General features: G+C 58.4%; 1 protein-coding gene across 1 annotated transcript; it reads left to right on the forward strand.

Moving 5' to 3' along the window:
* Nucleotides 1-376: 376 nt before the first annotated feature.
* Nucleotides 377-22,814, forward strand: LTBP4 (latent transforming growth factor beta binding protein 4; the record flags this gene model as incomplete). The annotated part of the gene is made up of 30 exons (XM_082862416.1): nucleotides 377-626; nucleotides 4,003-4,194; nucleotides 4,356-4,603; nucleotides 4,680-4,782; nucleotides 5,147-5,221; nucleotides 5,311-5,433; nucleotides 5,992-6,156; nucleotides 6,990-7,139; nucleotides 7,238-7,369; nucleotides 8,006-8,137; nucleotides 8,222-8,347; nucleotides 9,110-9,235; nucleotides 9,735-9,977; nucleotides 10,455-10,580; nucleotides 10,669-10,788; nucleotides 11,527-11,655; nucleotides 11,878-12,003; nucleotides 12,291-12,413; nucleotides 12,627-12,758; nucleotides 13,819-13,950; nucleotides 14,030-14,155; nucleotides 15,531-15,677; nucleotides 16,964-17,227; nucleotides 17,517-17,588; nucleotides 17,857-17,985; nucleotides 18,193-18,339; nucleotides 19,306-19,458; nucleotides 20,434-20,814; nucleotides 21,206-21,358; nucleotides 22,429-22,814. The coding sequence occupies 30 exons, from the start codon at nucleotides 377-379 to the stop codon at nucleotides 22,581-22,583; spliced, it is 4,680 nt and encodes a 1,559-aa protein (XP_082718542.1). The 3' UTR covers nucleotides 22,584-22,814.
* Nucleotides 22,815-24,714: the final 1,900 nt, after the last annotated feature.

Consider the following 24,714-nt stretch of genomic DNA (forward strand, 5'->3'; position numbering starts at 1 on the left):
GCCTTTAGCCTCCTCCCCAAATGCGGCCCCCACTACTCTTTCCTCTTTATGGATTCAGCCCTGTCTGGGGGGGGGAAACGGACCCGCCCCCACCTGTTCCCTTCCCCGTCGCTCCCCTGCGGGCCCCATTCACTTGTTGGTGCGAGGCGGGGGCAGAGGGGGCGCCCCCCTCCCCCCTGCGAGTCTAGCGCCCAGCCTGCGCGCCTCTGGCTGCGCGCCCGGCCCCACGCGCCCCCGCGCGGCCGCCGGGGAGGGAGTGGTGGGGAGGGGGGGGCCTGAGCGGGGGCGCGGCCGCCCTCCCCCGCGGGCGGGCGGGCGCGGCCGGGCCCCTCGGGCGGGCTGGGGCGGCGGCGCGGCGGAGCGCGGCGCTGCAGCCATGGCGGGCGGCGCGCGGCTGCTCTGGGTGTCGCTATTGGTGCTGCTGGCGCTGCTCCGGCCGCAGCCCGGGCTGGGTCGGCCCCGAGAGCGCCTCCGCGTGCGCTTCACCCCGGCCGTGTGCGGCCTGAGCTGCGTCCATGGGCCCACCGGCCCCCGCTGCACCCCGACCTGCGCGCCCCGCAACGCCACCAGCGTGGACAGCGGCGCGCCCGGCGGGGCGGCCCCGGGGGGCCCCGGCTTCCGCGCCTGTGAGTGCGGGGTGGTGGTCCCGAGGGAGGGCTTCCCCGGGTGGAGGAGGATTCCCGGGGATGGGGGAGACAGTCCCCAGGGCGCGGGAGTCCAGATTCCTTACGCAGTAGTGCCGGGGAATCCCTGGCTTATTTAAGGAAGAGAGCCTCAAATTCCTGGCTTTTGGGGTTGGGTCCTGAGGGTCTTGATTTCGCAAGCAATGAGGGTTCTCAGGGACCTGTGATGTCCCATATGAGGGGATTGGGGGCTGACTGCTGTGCCTTTGAGTCAAAGTGGGGAATACCAGAATTGAGGGGCTTGGGGTCTTGGGGGAAAGGGGTCCGAATTCCGTGACTGTGAGTAAGGGGTCCCCAGAGTCCAAGGGAGAAATCCAGGGCCATGGGGGGTTTTCCACTTTCTGCTTCTTTGGGTGGGACGGATTAGGAAAGTCTAGGATGGGAGTGCCTGTGAGGAGGGGGATTGGGGTGTGGAAAGTTGATCCTGAGAGCTGAGAGGGAAAGAGTTCGTAGAAGGAGGGTCTCTGCAGGACCCTGAGTTGCAAGGGTCGCACGTGGAAGAGCAATCCAGGCAGGAGGCCTAGTGGAAAAGGCGCCCCCTGGGGGCAGAGGGGACAGAAGGAGTGTGCGCACCAGGCTCCCCTAGAGATGGAGAGCCCTTGGTGGGGGGGGGGCACCTGTTGGCCCCAGGGTATGGTGGTGGGTGGGCTCTCAGGGTCTGGGCCTACCTGCCCCCAGCCCCAGAGGCCCTCTGGAGTGGGGAGTGGGGGCCCCTGGCGCCGGAGAACTCGCCCAGCCTGGCTCCCAGCCAACCCAGCCCTGGCCGGCGTGAGCTCATCTCCCGCCTGAGCCCCCGCCCGCTGCCACTCCCTCTCTCCTCCCCTTCTTCCCTCCTTCCTTCACTCCCTCCCGGCCCAGCCTCAACGGGCCTGTGCCAGGAGCCTTGCCCAGGCGGGTGCCAAGCCCCTGGAGGCACAAGGAGGGGTCTGTGAAGGGGGCTGACCTTGGGAGGACCTGGATGTCCTCAGCCCCTCATCCCTCCAAGGGTGTGGGACATGGAGTTGCCTGTGCCCGTCTAGCGGCCCGCCCTGGGTGTGGAGGCCCTCAGGGTGCTGGGGGGGGGGGGGCCTACATTCAGGATGAGAGAAGACGGACAAGTGTCTTTGGAGGTTAGGAAATGCCCCCAGACTTAACTGGATTACCACCCGCAACGCCCCAACAGAGACCCTTCCTATTTTGGAATCTTGATTCCTAGTTAAGCCTCTCCTAGGCCTGCCACTTAATTAAGGACCCCTATTAGAGCACCCTGGAGTCCTGGCCTGACTCCTCTAACTAGGGGAGCCCAGAGTCTCTGCCCTCACGCCCTAAGCCCCTCTGCACCGCTATCAACAGACTCCGGAGACCAGCCCCTCCAGTGAAATTCCCTCACATTCTTCTGATGTAATCTCCCCAGACTGTGCCCCTCACCAGAGAACTCTAGTTTTGTCCCTCAGCTATTCCTCCCCACATCCAGGGGAAACCCCGGATTACAGATTCTATACAGTGATAACTCTGCTCCCTAGTCGAATTCTCTTCCCACAAAAGGTTCCTATTTTCTTCTATTTCCAAGTGATCCCCTATTCCTGTCTATCCAAGTCCTTCCCTTCCAGCTGACTCCCTCCCCAGGAACTTCTGATCCGTCTATCTTCAGAGAAACCCAGAGTTGGTCTTGATCAGTGATCCTCCCAAGAGGACTACAGATACTGTGTTTCCCCCAAGCAGCCATTAATCAAAAAGACTTGGGTACCTAATCCCTTAGCTGAGAGGGGAGGGGGCATTCCACAGTATCTTACAGTCTTCCCAGACAATTGAGACTCTCTTGGGCTGGGGACTCCCAAGAATCCCACTTCTCCATCTAAACCTTGTTCTCAGCACCCTCAAATTGGCCATTCCCTAGAAGACACTAGAGTCCTGTTTTTAGGTAACTCTCCCCAAAAGGACTTAAGGGATTCCTTCTGTTGAAGGGTGCCACCGTTTCCTCTGGGATAGGCTCCCTTTCTGTTCCAGAAACCTCCAGTGGTCTTTGAACCCCAGAGTGCTGCCTTCTAACTGATCTCCTCCCAGGAGTGCAGTCTCTTTACCCTTATAAATTGAGGGGGCTCCCTCTATGCTTTCCTGTCTCCAGTGTGTGGCTCAGAATCCCAGACACGCCTTCCTGGACGGCCCCGGCCGCCTGCCCCCTTCCTGCCCTCCGCACAGCTGTCTCCAGCTGTTCTCGGCAGCCCCTGGGGAGAAAGGGAGGGGGTGCCCTCGCAAGATACGTCCGGCCTTCTTTGGTTCAGCGGGCCCGGGGCTCCCCAAGGGTCCGGAATGAGGAGCCGCCGCCCTGCCCCCGCCGCCCTGCCCCCGCCGCACCCCTCTTTGTTTACCCCGCCGCACAGCTGGTAGTGCCCCGCCCAGAGGTGGCCTGAGGCCCAGCGAGGGCGCGCCTAGGGGAGAGCAGGCGCGTTCCCGCTGGCCCCCGCCCCGGGGCTACTGGAGGCGGGAAGTCAGAGCTAGAACTGGAGAGCCGGAGCCAAGGGGAGGTGGGAGGAGACAAAGCGCGGGGGGCGGGGGGTGGCTAGGACGTCCAGATAGCCGGGAGGTGGGGTGAGAGGAGCGTGAGCGAGTGAGCCAGGGCAAATTAACTTGAGGAAAGGAAGGTGGGTGGGGCTAAAGGCAGCAGGTTAGACGCCTTGATAGGCGGGGTTTACAATCCCTCGGGTAGAAGAAGGTGATGTGGGCAGGGTGCGTAGAAGAGGAGGGGGGGGAAACCGCACAGCCTGTGGGCGGAGCTTGAACGTAGTGGATTCTGCCGGACGGGGTGTGAGCGTGCCTAGAATGGTAAGGAGACGGAGTTGCGAGCAAGGGGTAGTGCCAGGGAGTGGCAAAATGTGGGTTTGGTCAATGGAAGTGACCAGCGCTGGGTCGGAGGGGCTGAACAGTAAAAGATGGGCGGTGCTAAATGCGAAGGCAAAAGCTAGAGTGGGCGGGGCTGAGCCTACGGGCGGGTACAACGCTGTCTGGGCGGGGCTGGTACGCCGTGGACTCGGCCAGAAAGTGGGACTCGAGAGGGAGGGCGGGGTGAAATGAAAGTGAAAAAGGAGCTGGAGGGCGTGGCGAGGGGACCCAGTGGGCGGAGCTATACCTTCAAGGGCTGTACGACTGGACCCAGCCAATGCAAGTGGCCAGGGTTAAGGGGCAGATGACTCAAGACAGCTCCTGGCGGAACGACTTTGAACTGAGTGATACCTTTGAGCGTGTAGTTACAACGTTAGGGACTGAGCTCGTTTGAGTGCGCTCGTCCCAGGGGCGATGCAAGGAGGGTTGCCGGCCCTGAGTGTCCTCGCTCTCCCCCTAGTCTTGTGTCCCTTGATCTGTCACAACGGAGGTGTGTGCGTGAAGCCTGACCGCTGCCTCTGTCCCCCGGACTTCGCTGGCAAGTTCTGCCAGTTGCACTCATCGGGCGCCCGACCCCCGGCCCCGGCCATGCCAGGCTTCACCCGCTCTGTGTACACCATGCCACTGGCCAACCACCGTGACGATGAGCATGGTGAGGAAAGTGCGGCCGGAGTCCCCTCCGCCCCCTCTGTCCACCACCTTGCCGTTCCTTTGACTCCCATCTTTCCTACCTTCTCTTAAGTACCCTTCTCCAGCGCGCCCTTTCCCCCATTCCTACTCCCACTTTGCCCCCCACCCCGTGCCTCTCTCCAGGCGTGGCGTCTATGGTGAGTGTCCACGTGGAGCACCCGCAGGAGGCGTCGGTGGTGGTGCACCAGGTGGAGCGTGTGTCCGGCCCTTGGGAGGAGTCGGACGCCGAGGCAGTGGCGCGGGCGGAGGCGGCGGCTCGGGCGGAGGCGGCAGCGCCCTACACGGTGCTGGCACAGAGCGCGCCGCGCGAGGACGGCTACTCGGACGCCTCGGGCTTCGGTTACTGCTTTCGGGAGCTGCGCGGAGGCGAAGTGAGAGGAGGCCGGTGGGGAGGGGCCCGGAGCGTGCCACCGCGCGGGGGCGCGCTCACCCTACACTTCCCCACAGTGTGCGTCCCCGCTGCCCGGGCTCCGGACGCAGGAAGTCTGCTGCAGAGGGGCCGGCTTGGCCTGGGGCGTTCACGACTGTCAGTCGTGCTCTGAGCTCCTGGGTAAGCCCCAGGATGTCCCCGAGGTGCTCGGAGCTGGGGAGGAGTGAGAACCCCGCTGCTTCCTGTTCTCTGCCCATAGATATACCCTTACACAAATTCTAGCCATGCCTACCCGTTGTGGGGATCATTTCCAGTCTAGACCTACCCATACCGTCTGGGACCACCCACCCCACTTTCTGACTTTGGCTACCCTGTTCTCACTCGGCCTTTGTGCCACAGGCCTACTCATGCAGATCGCCAACCTAAGGCTGACCTCGCACTCAAACCACACTCAACACCTTTTAGTTCCTCCCACCCCATTTTCGTCCCCGCCCACTCAATCTCGCTCCGCGCGCCCCGGCCCAGCCCTCTCCTCTCTCTACAGGTAACTCCGACCAAGTGGGCGTCCCCGATGGACCGTGTCCAACTGGCTTTGAAAGGGTTAATGGGTCCTGCGAAGGTGAGCTGGGGCAGGCGTGGGAGGAGCTTGGGACGGGGCTGGCTGGGAGCTTGCCCCTGACGCCACTGGAACCACCCCTTCCCTCGCAGATGTGGATGAGTGCGAGACTGGCGGGCGCTGCCAGCACGGGGAGTGTGCGAACACGCATGGCGGATACACCTGCGTGTGCCCCGACGGCTTTCTGCTTGACTCGTCCCGCAGCAGCTGCATCTGTGAGTCACTGGGGCCTGAAGCTGGTCCCATGTCCAGCCTACCCTCATGCCAGAGGGTATCCCTGGGTCTATCCCAGATCCCTGGATCTAATTCCCTTAGACCACACGCCCCCCAGATGCTCCCAGACCCCAGGTTCACCCAGTCACTCCTAGATCCCCCTCAGAACGTCTCATCTCAGACTCTCATTCACCCGCAGACTCCCTGAACCTTCTTCAGCTCCTCTAAGAACCCCTCAAACCTTTTGGATTAGGATCCCCAGACTTTCATCAGCTCCCCTCAAGCCCCCAAATTTCCTCCTCTCTCTCTCTCGACCACCAGACCTTCAGGTCCTGAGATGCTTCCCAGATTCTCTCACTCACCCCTCAGGCTCTCCTCAAGCCCCAAACCATTTTCAGACCTCCCAGACCTCTCAGCTCTTCCTCAGACTCTCTCAGAGCTTTCCCAAATGCCCCTCACACCCACCGAACCCTCCCTGGGACCATTCCTCTACCTCCCAGATCCCCTAGTCCCACTACACTCCCAACCCCGCCCTGAAGAATTTCCTCCCCCACCCCCAGCCCAACACGTGATCTCAGAGGCCAAGGGGCCCTGCTTCCGCGTGCTCCGCGACGGCGGCTGCTCGCTGCCCATTCTACGCAACATCACCAAACAGATCTGCTGCTGCAGCCGCGTAGGCAAAGCCTGGGGCCGGGGTTGCCAGCTCTGCCCACCCTTTGGCTCAGGTGAGCGCCTCCTGCCCGCCTTTCTCTAGACTTGACATAAACAGCCCCCATTCTAGGCTCCGCCCCCAGCGCCTCCAACCGGGTTGGGCCCTAGCCTTGGCCGCGCACCCGGCATCTGAGACAGCCTATCTTCAGACTGGACGCCACCCTGGCTTGCACATGACCTTGAAGTTAGGCTGCGTCTGCCGAGCGTCACCCCCAGCCTCGACCTCCCCTAGCCCTTGAGATAGGCTGCCTACCCAACCTTTTTCCCAGGCTCTGGCCACCTCCCCAGCTTCTGAGACACTGCCTTCAACCTAGGTTCCGCCTTGGGCCCTGCCCCAGACACGCCCCTCCCGGAGACACCTCCCAGGCAATCTTGCTTCTTCATAAAACCAGACCCCACAATGGACCTGACTGTTTCCTGGCCTTCAACCTCCCTGTAGACACCAAACCAGACCCTGCCCTCAACTCCGGTCCCTGCCATCATCCCAAAGAGGGAAAAGCATCCTTGGTCCCGCCTTTAGCCTCTGAGGTGTCCCATTCTTTGGCCACTGGGGCCTGAAGCTGGTCCCATGTCCACCCTACCCTCATGCCAGAACATCCCTGGGTCTAATTCCCTTAGACTACAGTCCCCCCAGATGCTCTCAGACCCCAGGTCCCCCCAGTCACTCTTAGACCCCATTTCAGCATACAACGCAAACCCCTAACACACTCCCAGGCTAAGCCCTACCCACGGTCAAGGCCAGACCCTAGCCGCCCCCCTTTTCTCTCTCCTTCACCCCCCTTCCCTCTCATTCCCCCCTACTCTCTTGCCCTCTCTCTGCCCATCTTCTTCCCTTTCCTGTGTCCAGAGGGTTTTCGGGAGATCTGCCCAGCTGGCCCTGGCTACCATTACTCGGCCTCTGACCTCCGCTACAACACCAGACCCCTGGGCCAGGAACCACCCCGAGTGTCCCTCAGCCAGCCCCGTGCCCCATCCTCCACCTCCCGGCCACGCACAGGTGAGCTGGTTTCTGGAGGAGGGAGTGTTGTCTCCAAGGGGAGATGAGTGGGGACACCCAAACCCAGGTCTCCACTGTTGACAGCCCTTCTTTACCAGGCTTTCTGCCCACTCACCGCCCAGAAACCCGGCCTGAGTCACGGCTAGAACCGAGGCCAGAGCCCCGTCCGGGCCCTGAGCGTCCCCTGCCCAGCATCCCTGCCTGGACTGGTCCGGAGATCCCTGAATCAGGTGCAGTAGAGGGAATCAGCGGCATTGATGGCGGTATTACAGGCAGGAGGTCGGGGTGGGGGTGGGGGGCTCCAAAGTGAAGATTCTACAATAGAACAGATAAGGATGTGACAGCCAGAGGAGTTAAGGAATGGGTGGGGAAAGATAAAGGTTTGAAGGGTGGGGTGGTGGTTACATCAGGAGCTGGAGTTAGGCAAGCCTGGGTGCAAGTTCTCTGTCAATTGGGAAGGTCAATTTAACCTCCCTGAGGCTCAGTTTCTTCATCTATAAAATGCGGATCATTGTGAGGATTCAGCAAGCTGCCTCTGAAGTATCTGGCACATAGTAAGTGCTCAGTTAACGTGAGACAAATAATTATTTTTCACGGAGGACACTAAGAACATATCTCAGGCAGAAGACTGGGGAGCAAGTTATTAAAAAATGAAGACTTTGGAGTGGCATTATGGGAGGATTCAGGCAGAGGATCTGATGAGAATGTCCCATGATAAAGGAGAGCGACATCAGAGGGGGAAGACTGGGCTTGAGGAGGGACATCCGGGAGGATGTTTTAGGCAGAGGATCTGAGGGAATTGTACTGGGATGAAAGGGACAGAAGATTGATAAATGGGGGAACCCTGGCTCACTGGACCCCCGCAGGTCCCTCTGCAGGCGAGTGTCAACGTAATCCCCAGGTATGCGGCCCGGGACGCTGCATTCCCCGGCCCAGTGGCTACACCTGCGCGTGTGACTCCGGTTTCCGGCTCAGCCCGCAGGGCATGCGCTGCATTGGTGAGCCAGGTCGAGGGGGAGGACGGAGGCGGGGCGGGCGGCTCTACCCTGTCACCTCCTGACCAGACCCCTCCGTACCCTCAGACGTGGACGAATGTCGCCGCATTCCCACGCCTTGTGCTCCTGGGCGCTGCGAAAACACGCCAGGCAGCTTCCGTTGCGTGTGCGGGCCGGGCTTCCGAGCTGGCCCGCGGGGTGCGGAGTGTCTGGGTGAGAAATCCAGGCCCCACCCCAGCTGGGGTCTCGCTCCAGCTCTCCCTCTGGAGCAGTTCCCGCCCTCGCACTCTTCCCCACGCCCCTTCAGCCCAACTACTGCCTTGGCCTGGCCCCTGGCTCCGTCTCCAAACCAGCTCCCGCTCTCACTTCGGCCCCACCGCTGCCTCTTTCCGGCCCAGCCGGCCCTTCCCGTCGGGGCCAGTCCCTGCTGTACTACTGTCCCGCCCCTCTCCTTGACTGGGTCCCGGCTCCGCCCCTCCCTTGGCCCCGCCCCTTCAATATTCCAGACTAGCTCCTGCCCTCTCCAAGGCCTCTCCCCTGTCCCACAACTGCTGCAACCTATCTACTCACCATGACTCCTGATTTTCCACCCTGCCACACCAGTGCCCCGTCCCCGAACCACCCCTTCCCTCGCTCCTGCCTTCCCTTTGTTCGGTCCCCAAAGCTGTTCTTCCCGCCCTTGCCCTCCCCAGGCCCTGCCCTCCCCAAATTGCCCCCCTCACGGTCCTCCTCTCTGCCTCTGCCCAAGCTGGGTCCCCAACTCTTGTCCTGTCCTCCCCGCTGAAGCTCCGCCTCAGCCTTAAACCGAGCCCCTCCGAGCCCCTCTACCGCCCCTGGCTCCTGCCTCGGCCTGGCCCTGGCCGAAGCTTGACTCCGCCCCTGCCTTCGCCGCCTCCCCGCCTCCCCAGGCCTTCTGGGGGAGGCGAGGAGGCGGAGTGTCTGCCTCAGTCCCAGCCACGCGGTTTGTGCCCGCAGACGTGGACGAGTGCCACCGCGTGCCGCCACCTTGTGACCGTGGGCGCTGCGAGAACACGCCAGGCAGCTTCCTGTGCGTGTGCCCCGCTGGGTACCAGGCTGCGCCCCACGGAGCCAGCTGCCAGGGTGAGGGATTGGGCATGTAGGGGGAAGGGTAGAGCGGCAGTGGTGAGGGATGGAGATACCGAGCAATGAGGCAGAGGGAGGCTCATTGATGGGAGAAAGAGGCCAGGCTCTGAGAACCAGACATGCAGCCTGTTGGGGATGGAGAGGCCAAGTGTTGGAAAACAGAAAGGCTGAGTCATGGAGGATGGAGAAGCAGAGGAATGGGGGATGGAGACGTCATTAATGGGGGAAGGGGTAGAGTTATGGAGGACAGAGTTTAAGGAGGCCCACTGATATGGACTAGAAAGACAGAGTTCTAGGAAGCAGACAAGCAGCTTAACAGGGACTGAGGAAGTAGAGGGATGGAGGATAGAGTTAACATGATGACGGATAAGGTGGCAGAATGATGGAGGGTGGAAGGTCAGAGCGATGGAGGTCAGGGAGGTAGAATAGAGCATGGGGGGGGGGGCGGGCAGAAGGGGCCTAGAGGAGGTATGACCTGGCCCCTTGCTCTGAGCAGATGTGGATGAATGCATCCAGAGCCCAGGCCTGTGCGGCCGAGGGCTCTGTGAGAACCTGCCCGGCTCTTTCCACTGTGTGTGCCCGGCTGGCTTCCGGGGCTCAGCGTGTGAAGAGGATGTGGATGAGTGTGCCCAGGAGCCACCACCCTGTGGGCCAGGCCGTTGTGACAACACAGCAGGCTCCTTTCACTGTGCCTGCCCTGCTGGCTTCCGCTCCCATGGGCCGGGGGCCCCCTGCCAAGGTGAGGGCGCTGAGCCCAAAGCCACTTCACCTCCATCTGCTGTAGGGACTGGAGACAGGTTTGGGAGACAGAGAGGCAGAGTGATGAGGCTCAGTGAAGGAGGACAGGGACAGAGGCCTGGGGGTGTTGAGGGGCTGGGGAGGGTCTGGCTCCAGCATCTTCTCCCCTTTCTCCACATATGAGGGTGCCCTCCATTCCTCCTCATTTTTTGGATGATACCCTCGTGCTTGTGGGAACCCTGAGGCAGGGACAACTCTGAGTCAGGGAAGGCAACATGCAGGAGGTGGTGCCTTAGCCGCATCCTGGCAGCTGGAGAGACCATTAATGGGGCAACAACAAAAGGGTCTGTCCTTCTGGGAGGAGGGAGCAGCCTGAACAAAGTCCAGGACGCTTCCTCCAGAGTAGAATGTTGGGGTGGGTGGTGATGGCAATGGGTCCAGGCCCCTTCCTCAGCCCCACTGGTCTCCTGTGCCCCAGATGTGGATGAGTGTGCCCGTAGCCCCCCGCCCTGCACCTATGGCCGGTGTGAGAACACAGAAGGCAGCTTCCAGTGCGTCTGCCCCACGGGCTTCCAACCCAGTGCTACCGGCTCTGAGTGCGAGGGTGAGGCCGGGGAGGGAGGGAGGAGTGTGGATGGGTGAGGGGGGCGTTGGGCCACTCCTCCAAAGCCACCCTCTCCTCTGCTCCCCAGATGTGAATGAGTGTGAGAAGCACCTGGCATGTCCTGGGCAGGAGTGTGTGAACTCACCTGGCTCCTTCCAGTGCAGGGCCTGTCCTGCTGGTCACCACCTGCACCATGGCCGATGTACTGGTGAGATCAGGCCCTGGGTGTGACCTTGAACCTGCATCATGCCTCCTGACCCAGATCATGACCCCTGACCTGGCCTACAACCTTCTAACCTGGATCTCAATCCCCTTACCTGGACCACAACCCCCAGAGCCTGACTGCAATTCTTGACCTAGACTATGAACCCCTGATCAGACTGCAGTTCCTGATTTGGGGACCACGACCCTTGGCCCTGAGTGTGACTTCTGACTCTGTGACCAATGAACCCTCAACTTGACTGTGACATTTGACCTAAACATAACTACTGACCCCAACCCTGACTACAGCCCGTGACTCTGTGTGATGCTTGATCCTGCCTCTTTCACGGCCCCGCCCCTTCTCAGAGCACCTGCCCTGGGGCCTGATTGTGTTCAGGATCCTGGACCCTGACCCCTGACTAGAGACTCTGGCCCCTGACTCACCAGAATGCCATCTAATTATCCTGGTTTATAATACCTGACCCCCTTACCCTAATTAATGTCTGACCCCTGTCTCAGTCCAGAGTCCCTTCACCTGACCCCAGGATCCTGGCACGGGGAGTTCCCAGAAACCCAGACTCAAGGACCCCCAACCCCAGTCTCCCCTACCCACTTCTGCCATGGAGCCTTCACCTCATATCCAACCCCAAACACTTCCCATCACCTTCTTCAGACCCCTCTCCCCCGAGGGGATCCATCCGTGTGTTCCTAGACAGAACCCCTTCTGAAATCCCCATTCCCACAGATGTGGATGAATGCCGTTCGGGCGCCTCCTGCGGCCCCCATGGCCACTGCACTAACACTGAAGGCTCCTTCCGCTGCACCTGCGCGCCAGGCTACCGGGCACCACCTGGTCGGCCCGGGCCCTGCGCAGGTGGGCTTGGCGGGGAAAAGGTTGGACAGCCTGGGAGCGGGACTTGGCTTCCTTGGGTAAAGCCTGGTGGGGAGGTGGGAGCTGGACTAAGGGACTGCAGGTGAAATTTAGAAACCGGCCGTCGGGGTGTGGCTTGGGGGACAGGGTTGCTCCTTTGTAGGCGGGGCTTGGGTCTCGGGGGCGGGTCTGGTAACCCCGCAGCCCTCTCTCTGGGTACCCTAGACGTGAATGAGTGCCTGGAGGGCGACTTTTGCTTCCCCAACGGCGAGTGCCTCAACACCGACGGCTCCTTTGCCTGTACTTGTGCTCCCGGTTACCGGCCCGGACCTCGCGGAGCCTCTTGCCTCGGTCCGTACCCAGGCTGGGCCTGGATCGGGAAAGGGTGGGAAAGGGAGGGGCGGAGTTGGGAGACAAAAGGGGAAAGGGCGGAGTCTGGATAAGTTGGGCAGTGAATGGAAAGGATGGAGCCAAACCCGTCGGAGAGGTGGGGCTTGCAGGAAAGGGAGGAGCCTAAGGCAGGTGGGGAAGGCGTTAAGGTCTTGGAGCTGGAGGGGCGGGGAAAGGGCGGTGGAGGGGCGTGGCTTGGAATGTTAAGCAAAGGAGATTCGCCTGCGGTTTCCGACACTGTCCCGCAGATGTGGACGAATGCAGCGAGGAGGACCTCTGCCAGAGCGGCATCTGTACCAACACCGACGGCTCTTTCGAGTGCGTCTGTCCTCCAGGACACCGCGCTGGCCCAGACCTCGCCTCCTGCCTCGGTGAGAGGCCTCGCCTCTGCCTGGTCCCTCTCCCCTCTGCCTCCTCGTCTCCCCCATTTGTCTCCCCCCTCTGCCTCTCCTCTGCTGCTTTCTCCCTTCCCCTTTCCTGCGACTCCCACCTCCCTGTTCTGACTCTCCCCTCCTTGACTCCTCCACCTTTTTTCCTTTGCCTCCCTGCCTCTCCCATCTGACTGCCCTGCCTCCCCTCCTCAGACGTGGACGAATGTCGGGAGCGGGGCCCGGCCTTGTGCGGGTCCCAGCGTTGTGAGAACTCCCCCGGCTCCTACCGCTGTGTCCGCGACTGCGACCCTGGCTACCACGCAGGCCCTGAGGGCACCTGTGACGGTGAGACCACTGCCCCACCCCCACGAAGAGTGGCAGAAGCCGGCTCCAAGCCTCACGGATTTGGGGGGAGGGGAGGGAAAGGGCTCCCAACCAATGTACTTAACTCTCTCCTAATCGTGGTGGAAACAAGCCACCAGCGTGTCTTTATATTTTTTTGTAGAGGGGAGGCAGGAGGATAGGGGAAGACACTCCTGTCAGGAAACAGGCCAAGCCTCGCTTCCAGAAGCAGCCCCAGATTTGGGGGCGGGGGGGGGGGATGGTGTGTGGGTCAGCATTTTGTGGAACAGATGAAATAACTGCGGACTGCCTTGGGCTCTTGGGTTGCCAGACCCCCGATTCGTGGAAACCTAGTTTCATGGGACCTCATTCATTAATTCCACAAGAATTCATTAAGCACCTACTGTGTGCAACACTGGCAGTAGAACAGGCAATGAGTAAAACAGAATCCCTGTCCTCATGGAGTTGACGTTCTAGGGGGGGAGACAAGACAAGAAATATGTAAATGTGAACTCGATTCATTCAGCAAAGAATTTGGAGACACCGACTGTGTATCAGGCACTGTTCTACACCCTGGGGATACAATGAGGAGTAAGACAGGCACAAGTCCCTGCCGACGTGGAGTTTGCATTCTAGGGAGGCGACAGCATACCAATAACTACATGGATATAAGGCGTTTAAGAAGGAAAGTAAAGCAGGATAAATGGACAGAGATGACAGGGCAGTAGGGGTAGGGGTGCTAGGAGGGCTTGACCTAGACCCTTGAGTGAGCAAGGGAGGGAGCCATGCAGATAGCTGAGGGAAGAGTGTTCCTGACAGAGGGAACAGCAAGTGCAAAGGCCCTGAGGCGGGACCATGTTTAGGCTATCTGGAGAATAGTAACGAGAATGGTACCGAGGCCTTAAGAGGTATCAATGCTTGTTGATTTTTAGAAGCTCAGACTCCTAGAATACCAGATTCAGAGACTTCTCAGTCATGGGAACTGGAAGCAGCACCAGGAACCTGTGAATCCAGGCCTGTGACTCCCCTCTCCTTCCCCCATCCCCTCCCTACTCTTTTGCAGACGTGGATGAGTGCCAGGAATATGGCCCAGGGATTTGTGGAGCCCAGCGCTGTGAGAATACCCCTGGCTCCTACCGCTGCACACCGGCCTGTGACCCTGGCTACCAGCCCACGCCAGGGGGCGGATGCCAGGGTGGGTGTCCCTGGGGCAATGGGTGAGATGTGGAGGGGATAGAAGGTCCAGCAATGGCCTGACTGTCTGGTGGTTGCAGATGTGGACGAATGCCGGAACCGGTCCTTCTGCGGGGCCCATGCCATGTGCCAGAACCTGCCTGGCTCCTTCCAGTGCCTCTGTGACCAGGGCTACGAGGGGGCGCGGGACGGGCGTCACTGCGTGGGTACGGGGCTCCAGGGGGTGGGCGGGGCCAGAGGGTGGGGAAGAGGTTGTCAGGCCCTGCTTCTCTCCATAGATCTGAATGCATGTAAGCTTTAGGGGTATGGAATTTAGACCTTGGAATATAAGATCATCTTCATGTCACTCAGGAACCCCTATTTATCCAGATTTTATTTGGGGCGTGCTTTAAAAATGCATGCATAAAGTAGTAAAAGTGCACTCATTTTTTTTTTTTGGCCACACTGCGCGGCGTATGGGATCTTAGTTCCCGACCAGGGATCAAACCCGCGCCCGCTGCGGTGGAAGCGCAGAGTCTTAACCGCTGGACTGCCGGGGAAGTTCCAAAACTGCACTAATCTTAAGTGTACATAAACATCCTTTATTTTTTCCCCAACATTTTACGAGGAATCTTTTTTTTTTTTTTTTTTTTGCCATGCCCCGCAACTTGTGGGATCTTAGTTCCCGACCAGGGACTGAACCCGGGCCACGGCGGTGAAAGTGCTGTGGAAATCCCACCGACCGCCAGGGAAATTCCAAAGAAATTTTCTAAACATACAGAAAGTTAAAAGCCCTGTAGAATGAAACATCAGCATACCCATGATCTATATTCTATTATGATCACTTGCTTATGCTTGTTTCCTCACACATCTTTCCATGAATCCACAAAATTTTTTGGATAGAATTTTAAAATTAAATGGCAAGCTTCGATATACTTCCCCCTAAATTCTTCTGTGCATAATGCATGTCATTAACCAGAGTTCAATTTGTGTTTACAGATATTTTTATTTGAGGTTCAATTTACATACAGTGCAATGCATGAGTCTTAATTATACGTTCACTTAGTTTTGACAAATGCAAACACAACAGGCTTCATTTGTTTAAAGGGCATTAAACTGAAGTCCTGGGAAATATCTGAACTTCAGGCATACGTGGATCCAGGAACTGTAACAAGGCTAGCTGTTCTCCCAGCTCTGCTATCCTCTAATGCATTTATTTCCAGGCAGAGTCTCTTTCCACAATGACAAAAGCGGCCCTAGCACCTCTGGTTGACATCCTTAGCTTGACATCCCTGGCTACAGAGGGAGGCTCTTTCTCCATATTTCTAGAACGAGTCCCAGGACTGGCTTTGATTGGCCCAGGTTGGTCACTGCCTGTCTCTGAATCAGAGAAATGCAGCAATCTTCTTGGCCTGCTCAAAACATAGGTTGGAGGAGCAGAGGGCTCCCAAGGGAAATTCAGGGTTTGTCACCAAAAGATAAGCAGATGATGGGATCTGGGCCATTAAAATACTCATACTCAAAGCCCAGACTTTTAGACTTCTGGAATTCCAGAAGTTTACAACCATTGACTCCCTCTTCCCTGTTGTCTCCTGTTCACAGATGTGAATGAATGTGAAACGCTACAGGGTGTGTGTGGAGCTGCCCTGTGTGAGAATGTGGAAGGCTCCTTCCTCTGTGTCTGCCCCAACAGCCCTGAGGAGTTTGACCCCATGACTGGGCGCTGTGTTCCCCCTCGAACGTCTGCTGGTGAGACTGAGATCAATGTCTACTTAACTGACGGCTGCCGGCGAAGAATAATGGGATCTAACCATTCCTGATGTGGACAGTGGCCGTCAGTTAGATGCTGTTGTCTTAAACAACAAAAGCCTTCAGAACACATGAGTTAACCTGGGTGTGGGACTCAGTGTCAGGAGAAGTAGATCCTGGTTCTGACTTTACCAGATTCCTTCATTCAACAGACGTTCACTGAGTTTAGGCCCTTTTCTGGGCCCTGAGGACACAGTAGTGACCAGAGGAGACCACCCTGTCTTCCAGGGCCTCCCAATCCAGTGGGGGCAGATAGCAATATAACCTGATGGTAACAACCCAGAGGAATCAGGACTGGGATGGACGAGGCACAGGCCAGAGCAAACAAGCCTATGATGGGAAAGGCTAGGGCGTGGTGGGAATCCAGAGGAGGTGCCTCCCCAGCCTTGAAGGAGAGTTAGGGAGGGCTTCCTGTAGGAGGGGATGTCTGAACTGAGAGTAGTAGGATGAGTAGAAATAAGCCAAGCGAAGTGGATGAGGGAGGGCATTCTGGGCAGAGGATACAGCAAGGGCAAAGGCCTGGCAAGGCAAGAGAGGACCTGACATGTTTGAGGGACTGAAGTAAGTTCAGGGTGACGTGCTCTGCATAGCAAGGGAAGGGGTGGGGAGAAGCGAGCCTGCAGAAGGAGTCAGGCGCCAGGCCACCCTGACTTATTACCGCGGTCAGGAGGTTGGACTCTTCTTGAGGGCACTCTGGCACCGTGGAAAGGTTTTGAGCGGGAGAGGGGTATGACCAGATTTTGGCACTTCCTCTGGCTGCCATGTGAAGGTGGATTGGAGTGGGGCTGGGACCTGAGCAGAGAGGACAGGGCTGGACCAAGGCGAGGGCCATGGGAGGGGAGGAGAGGGCCGGTGGGAGAGGGGCTCAAGAGGCCAAAGTGGATGGGCTGTGGGGCTGCCTGGGTCAGGGAGAGGTGTCCAGGCCTAGGTCTAGACTTGGGTATGAAGATTCTGAGACCAGATTGGGACACGTTGGATGTGAGGCCCCAGGGAGGCCTCCAGGAGCCCAGGGAAATCCCCTCTTCTCCTACCTGAACTGGATGATGGGCTGGACGCTTGGGAGAGTGAGATGGGGAGGCAAGAGGTACAGAAATTAGAGGAGGTGAGAATGGGAGAGAGATGATGACAGATGCTGAGAGGTGTGGAGTCGGTTCTGCCACATGGGGGCCTCAGTTTCTCCATCCATAACATAGGGGCTGGAGGCTCAGCCCACACTGTCTCCTCAGGCACGTTCCCGGGCCCGCAGCCCCACGTACCCGCCAGCCCCAGTCTGCCAGCCAGGCTCCCACCACCCCCGTCCCGCCGGCCCAGCCCACCTAGGCAGGGCCCTGTGGGCAGCGGGCGCCGGGAGTGCTACTTTGACACGGCGGCTCCGGATGCATGTGACAACATCCTGGCTCGGAACGTGACGTGGCAGGAGTGCTGCTGCACTGTGGGTGAGGGCTGGGGCAGCGGCTGCCGCATCCAGCAGTGCCCAAGCACCGAGACAGGTGGGCATGGGCCAATGGGTGGACACAGGGTGGAGGTTTGGGTAGCAATAGGTGGACGTGGGACTGGGACAAAGGGACACATTTGGACGAGGGACTGAGGTGCTGGTATTGCACGGGCAAGAGTGAGCTGCCAGCCAGGTGGGCGCGAGTCTGAGAGGTGGATACAAACAGGCACAGGGGCTGTAGACTTGGGCAGTGAAGGGTGGGCACTGAGGCAAGTGGGCACAGGCAGGCCCAAGGCAGGGGCTGGGGCACGGGTGTCTGGGCTCAGCCTTGTCTCTGTGTGCAGCTGAATACCAGTCATTGTGCCCCCACGGCCGGGGCTACCTGGCGCCCAGCGGAGACCCGAGCCTTCGGAGAGGTAAGGCCCGCCCACCCTCAGCCCCCAGGCCCAGCTCTGTCTCACCCTATCTCTGTTTTCTTTATCTCTGTCTCTCCCCCTCCCACCCTTATCTTCTGTATCTCTCCCTCTGGGTCTCTCTTGCCATCTCTGTCTTTCTCTTCCCTGATCATGCCCCGCAGCTACCCCCCCCCCATCCAGCCTACCCCACATCCTGGCCTTCCTCCCCCTCTCCCCCCCACCCCGTCTCTCTTGATGGGGGGTGTGCCTCTGACCATCCTTCCCGCAGACGTGGACGAGTGCCAGCTCTTCCGAGACCAGGTGTGCAAGAGCGGCGTGTGCGTGAACACGGCCCCAGGCTACTCATGTTATTGCAGCAATGGCTACTACTATCATGCCCAGCGCCTGGAGTGCATCGGTAGGAACCCCACCTCCACCGGCACTCACACCCTCGCCTGGGACTCTCCCCAATCCTTGGCCACTCCAGCTCCTCTCTGGAATGTGGCCACCACCAGCAGGAAGTCCCTCCTGGAGTCTAGACTCCATCTATCCCGCCGTCAATGCACCGGGGAAATGGGAAAGGGGAGAGGGCTGCTTCTTGATCACTTCCTCCATGCCTCCCTAGATAACGACGAATGCGCGGACGAGGAGCCAGCCTGTGAGGGCGGCCGCTGCGTCAATACCATAGGCTCTTATCATTGCACGTGCGAGCCGCCACTTGTGCTGGACGGCTCGGGGCGCCGCTGCGTCTCCAACGAGAGCCAGAGCCTCGGTAACCCCTCCCCCGCCCCGCCCCGCCGGTTAGCCCCGCCCCAGTCTCGCCCAAGCAGTCCAGCCCCTCATTACCCCCCGCTCAGCCTCCCGCCCTCACCCGGGCCACGCCCCTTCACGCCCCATTTAGCTTCTGGTCTCGGTGTTTGACTCTCGGAACAAGAGGCCAGCGGGCCTGGTTAAAGGCGAAGGTTGTAGAGGAGCCTCCCTGCCACTTACTGGCCCTGTGTACACGTGCACGTTCCTTATCGCCCCTTGGACTCCAACTTCCTTTCTGCACATTGGGTGGGTGGATTGGCAATAGCCCCTACTTTATAGGGGGCTCTGAGGAATTCTATTTTTAAGAACAGAATGGGACCTGGTCTTACTAAGTGCTAAAAGTGTGCTTTCTATTATTTCCCTGTGGGTCTCTGTCTCTTTGCACCCCTCTGTGGGTTTCTGTCTTTAGGCCTTTCTCTGAATTTCTGACACTCTCTGCCTCTGTCTTTGCTTTTAGGTCTGTTTCTCTCTGCATCTTTGCTTTCCCGTGTTTCTTTGAGTCTCTGACTCTTTCGATGTGTTTGTGTTTATTTCTTTGGGTCCTCTCTCTCTTTTTGCCCACTGACCCAAAGTCTCTTCTCCTCCCAATTCCTTTTCCTACAACGTCCTCCCACATCCTGAGACTTTATTCAACAATGCTCAGAGAGGGAAAGCAACTGCCCTGGGGTCACAGAGCCCTGCAGCGGCCAGTCTTGGATAGAATCCTCCTCTCAGACCCTACCGCCCTCCTATATGATAGCCTTGTGCCAGACCAAGCCCCGTACTCATCTGGAGCTACTCAGAGGACTTCTGGGAGTCAGATCACAGCTGCTGAGACGGATGTGGTGACAGGCAGAGGATGGCTGGGCTGCTCCAGTAGGGAGGAGACTGAGCATTTGGGAGGGCTTGAGTGTCTTCCCGCCGTGATGCATGCTGTCTCTGCCCTCAGACGACAATCTGGGAGTGTGCTGGCAGGAAGTGGGGGCTGACCTCGTGTGCAGTCGCCCTCGGCTGGATCGCCAGGCCACCTACACAGAGTGCTGCTGCCTCTACGGCGAGGCCTGGGGCATGGACTGTGCCCTCTGCCCAGCACAGGACTCAGGTACTGCCACCTGCCTGGGCCACACTCCGAGACTCTGCCCCTCAGGCTCCATCCAAATCCAGGTCCTCAGACTCCTAGTCGTAGACCCCAAGGTCTCCCCAAACTTGGTCCCTCAGACCCCTATGTCCCAGTGCTTTCCTAAATCTTAGACCCCAAGTCATAACCCAAAGACCTCCAAGCCTCAACCACAGAAACCCCATGGCCTGACTCAGCAGGTCTCATAGTTCCAGTCCCAAAAGCCCGAAAGGTCCTAAGGTCTGATCTCTCAGACCTTCAACTCCTGGTCTCTAGAAGCCCAAGACAGCCCATGAGACCCCTCCCCCACATCCTGGACCTTTAGACCTCCAATACCAGTTGCTCAGATCCTGCCATCCTGGCTCACAGACTCTGGTCATAGCTCGCAAACCTCCAAGTCCCAGTGGCTTGGATACCCACATCCAGGTGCCTAAGAAGCCAACACACAGCTCCAGAGAGCTCCATGCCTTGGCTCGAAAAAGCCCCGAGTCTCCCAATTCTCAGCCCTTGGGAAACCAGTGCCAATCCTGGGCCCTTGCTCCTCTGACTTCCAGGCCCCACGGTTCAGATCCCCTCCCATGCATCCTGACCCATCAGGCCCCTGGTACTTCCCAGTCCTGGTCCCTAAAACACCTCCATCCCATTTTTGTAGGCCCCTAGCCCCAGGTCTCATGGGCCCCCAAATTCCAGCACGTGGACCCTGATTTCTAGCTGCAGTCCTCAGTACTCCTGATCCCAGTGCCTTGGAATCCCCGTCTCAGTCCTCAGACCTTCAGTCCTGGCTCCAGAACCCCTGACCCCAAGCCTGCAATCCCAGTCTCCTCCTTTGAAGCCCCTCTAATGCCTCAGCCCACGGCCCTCCCCACCCTCTCCTTTGGGCTTCTCTTCCCCGAGGGGGGACGTGAATGATGGGTGCCGAGGAAGCAAGGGCTGATTGTTAGGCTTGGCTCCTGTTCGCAGATGACTTTGAGGCCCTGTGCAATGTGCTGCGCCCCCCCTCATATGGACCCCCACGGCCAGGTGGCTTTGGACTTCCCTACGAGTATGGCCCAGACCTAGGTTCACCTTACCAGGGCCTTCCGTACGGGCCTGAGTTGTACCTGCCACCCGTCCTACCCTATGACCCCTACCCACCGCCACCTGGGCCCTTCGCGCGCCGGGAGGCCCCCTACGGGACGCCACCCTTCGACATGCCCGACTTCGAGGACGATGGTGGCCCCTACGGTGAATCCGAGGCTCCTGCAGCTGCCGGCCCGGGCTCCCGCTGGCGCTATCGGTCCCGCGACACCCGTGGCTCCGTCCCAGAGCCTGAGGAGTCGCCTGAAGGTGGAAGCTATGCTGGTGAGTACTGCGGCCCGAGTGACGGGACAAAGATGAGAAGCCAGGTGTGCAGAGGTGGAGATGGGGAAGGGAGGAAAGGAGGGGGAGGAGGAGAGACAGAGACAAATGAAGAGAAGCCGCGGGAGAGACAGGCTCAGAGAGATGGGAAAACGGAGATATTGTCGGAGAGAGCGACAGAGAGCAGGGATGAAGAGGCACAGAGACATCCCTGTAGACCTACCTAGAAAGCGATGAGGACAGAAGGAAAGCTAGAGGGAGCAGAGTGACGTAAACATCCTGGCCTCACAGCGCCCCCCAGAGTCCTGGAGCGGGATGGGCAGTTTTAGAAGGGAACCCACCGAACCTGGGGCGCGGCCCCACCCGAACCCCGGAGTCCCCGCACTCTCCGCAGGCGCCCAGGCTGGGCCCTACGAAGGGCTGGAGGCGGAGGAGTGCGGGATCCTGGACGGCTGCGCCCACGGCCGATGTGTGCGTGTCCCCGAGGGCTTCACCTGCGACTGCTTCGACGGCTACCGCCTGGACATGACCCGCATGGCCTGCGTCGGTGAGGGGTGGGCCGGGGCCAGCATGGAGGTGGGGTACAAGAGAGGGTGGAAGCCTTTACTAGGGGTGGGTAATCAGGGACGTCAAGGAGACGGGCCAGCCCCGGTGGTGAGCAGAAAGTAATTTTTGCTCAGGGATGGGGCTTGCCTGAAGGACGGGTCAGGCTGGGAGGAAAGTGGAGCTCGACCACAGCACTGGGGCTGAGCGTGAAGCAGGATGGAAGGATAGGATCCTGCAGGCGTGATTTCTAAGAACTCCCAGGGCTACCTCGGGCAGTTTGCTTCACCTCTTTGAAGAGCTTTCAGTCTTCCCATCGAATAGGAATTACGTCTGCCTAGTTCAGACAGTAGTAAAGCAGAGTGGTTACAATCAGGGGCTCTGGGGGAGCTGGACAGACCTCAGGCTCAGTCCAGCAGCTTGCTGTGTGACCCCGGACAGGTCACACTGTCCCTCGCTCAGTTTTACTTACCTGAAAAACGAGTATAGTCGTAGAACCCGTTTCACAGAGTCGTGAACATCGATTTACAATGACAGTGAGGCCTATGTGTAAAGCTCAGAGAAGAGAACTGAGTTCCTCAAAGTCTCACAGCCAAGAAATGGCAGGGGGCTGGGCACTCGGGGTCTTTGTGAGCTGGTCTGCGAACCCCCTGGGAAGAGTGTGGGCTTTTAGTGTGACATGGGGTAAGGGGCTTCCTCACGCTAGGCCTCAGTTTGCACAGTACCTACCTCACAGGGTTATTGGGAGGATAAAGTTAATACATGTAATATACTTAAAACAATGTCCGGCACAGAGTAAGCACTTATTGTTGTTAATATCATCATTAGTATTGTTTTTCTAACAAAAACATAGTGTCCTAGGGGCTACCACCCTCATCTCACAGAACACAAAGCTGAGGCACAGAGAGGTTAAGTTACCTGCCCAGGCTCACACAGCCAACAGGTGGTAGTGGCTGGATTCCACTCCAACAGGAGTATCCACACCCCTCTGCACCAGGAGCCTCAGGGGCCAGGGACGTGGGCTCCTGGGTCCCCAGCTCTGAACAGCGCTCCTGGTATGCCCCCCCTCCTCAGACATCAACGAGTGTGACGAGGCCGAGGCGGCCGCCCAGCTCTGCGTCAACGCGCGCTGCGTCAACACGGATGGCTCGTTCCGCTGCATCTGCCGCCCAGGATTCGCACCCTCGCACGAGCCGCACCACTGCACGCCCGCCAGGCCCCGGGCCTGAGTCCCAGCAGCCCTGGACCGCCCACTCCGCGCCTGCGCACGCGGAGTCCTTGCTGCACACACCCTCCCTCCTGCTTTCGCGCATGCGCACAGGGATGCTGGACCCGGAGGAGAGGATGGTAGATGGGACAGACGGGGAGGAAGAGTACCCTTCCTACAGACGCCGCGGGCCCGGGCTTAGCCCATGGTCCCCTTCATATTCCCGCTCCTTTTTATAAAAATGTTCAATTAAAAAACACCTATTTTGTATCTTCTGTCTCTGTCTTCCTAATGTTTCTCAAACTTTGGCTCTAGAGTTTGTTCTTTGAGCTACTAAATTACATCCTCTCGCCGTCCCTACTTCTTCATTCCCGTGCCTCTGTCACTTGGTCTATCTCTGCCTCCCTTGGTCTTTGCTCTTCTCCTATGTCTGTTTCTTTGTCTCTGTCTTCTGTCTCTTGCCTTTCTGCTTGTTTTCTCTGCCTAATTCTCCGTGTCTTTGTCTTTTGGTCTCTGTTGCTGTGTCTTTCTCTTTCCCTATCTCCCTGTTTCATTCTCTCTCTGATCTCGAGAGAGGTCTTACCTCTGGATTTTTAATACTCCTGACCCTCTCAGTAGATCCTGTCTGTAGCCCCCACTTCCCCCTGTATGAGGCCCCAGGAAGGGGTGGGTTGGGGTAGCCTCAGCCCCTGCTCAGGGCGCTCCCTCTTTGCTCAGGGAACCCCAGATTTCCTCTGTTTCCCAAAGAAGTTTATGTATTTATTAGTGTTAATTAATTTGTTTATTTGGTTGCATCGGGTCTTAGTTGAGGCAGGCGGGCTCCTTAATTGCAGCTCGCTGGCTCCTTGGTTGTGGCATGCAAACTCTTAGCTGCAGCATGCATGTGGGATCTAGTTCCCTGACCAGGGATCGAACCTGGACCCCCTGCATTGGGAGCGCAGAGTCTTAACCACTGCGCCACCAGGCAATTCCCCCCAAAGAAGTTTAGAGCTTTTCTGGTACAAGTGGGCCATGGGGAGGAGGTGGGAGCAGTAGTCACTGGAGGGGTGCATCTAAACCTGGGCCTCCAGCTGGGATTTCGCTGTGGCAGAGCAGGGAGTGGCAGTCCTGGTGGGTGGCCTGTGCAAGGACATGTGGAGGTGGGGATGAGCTGTGTGTGTGACGGTAAAGAGCCCAGCACGGACCTCCTCCCCAGTGGCCGCTGCCTTCTTGCTGACCATGCAGGGAGTCCAAAGGTCTCCTCCTCCCAAAAAGAACAAAAAGCCTGGATGAGCATAGGCTCAGAGGACAGGGGACAGTCAGGAATGGGGGAGCCCATTGGCACTGGAAAAAACCAAAACAAAACGAAAGACTGTACCTGAGTCATTCTTCACCCACCTGTTAGTGTTAGGTTCTCACACTCAAATGCTTCAGGGACCAGGTGAGTGATGCTAGAGGGAAGCAGGTACAGGATAAGAAAATCAAAGTACAAAGGTGAGGATATGCAACCAGGGACATTGTCCTTAAGGAGTGGATGGAACAGAGAGGGAAATATCCCCATTTTAAATAATAATATTTTTTATAACCACCCTGTGGGTCTGGTCCATGAGATATCAATTTTAATCTTCCAGGTTCAGCTCAAGTTGTATAAATGGGGAACAGGGGCTCCTTCTTGACCTGACCCCTCATGAGCTTCAGGAAGGGTCAGTTTCCCACTGGTGCCACATGGAGGATCATACCAATAGTGTCTACCCTACAGGAGTGCTGGTGGCGATTACATGAATCATTCTGTATGTCAAGTGCTTCGAACTTCACCTGGCATCTGACAAGTGCTCAGTGATTGTTATCATAACCCGAGGGCTTCCTGGAAATGCCAAGCTCTGTGGTTGGTCAGATGGTGAGGGAAGATGGCTAGATCTTGTTCTTCACCTGATCATCCTCACCTGGGGGCCAGACTCTTTCCCCTTCAATGGGACAGTGAGAAACACTTAGCACAGGGACCTTGGCATGGAGGGGTGTCAGACTGCGAGAGGCTCAAAGCTTCACCAAGGGAAGATGGTTGCACAACTTTGTACTAAAACCCACTGAATTGTACACTTTAAATGGGTGAGTTGTAGAGAACAAATGTATGGACACCAAGGGGGGAAATGGGGGGTGGTGGTGGGATGAATTGG

The sequence above is a fragment of the Leucopleurus acutus genome (assembly GCF_964270905.1).
Source record: "Leucopleurus acutus genome assembly, chromosome: 20".
NCBI lineage: Eukaryota > Metazoa > Chordata > Mammalia > Artiodactyla > Delphinidae > Leucopleurus > Leucopleurus acutus.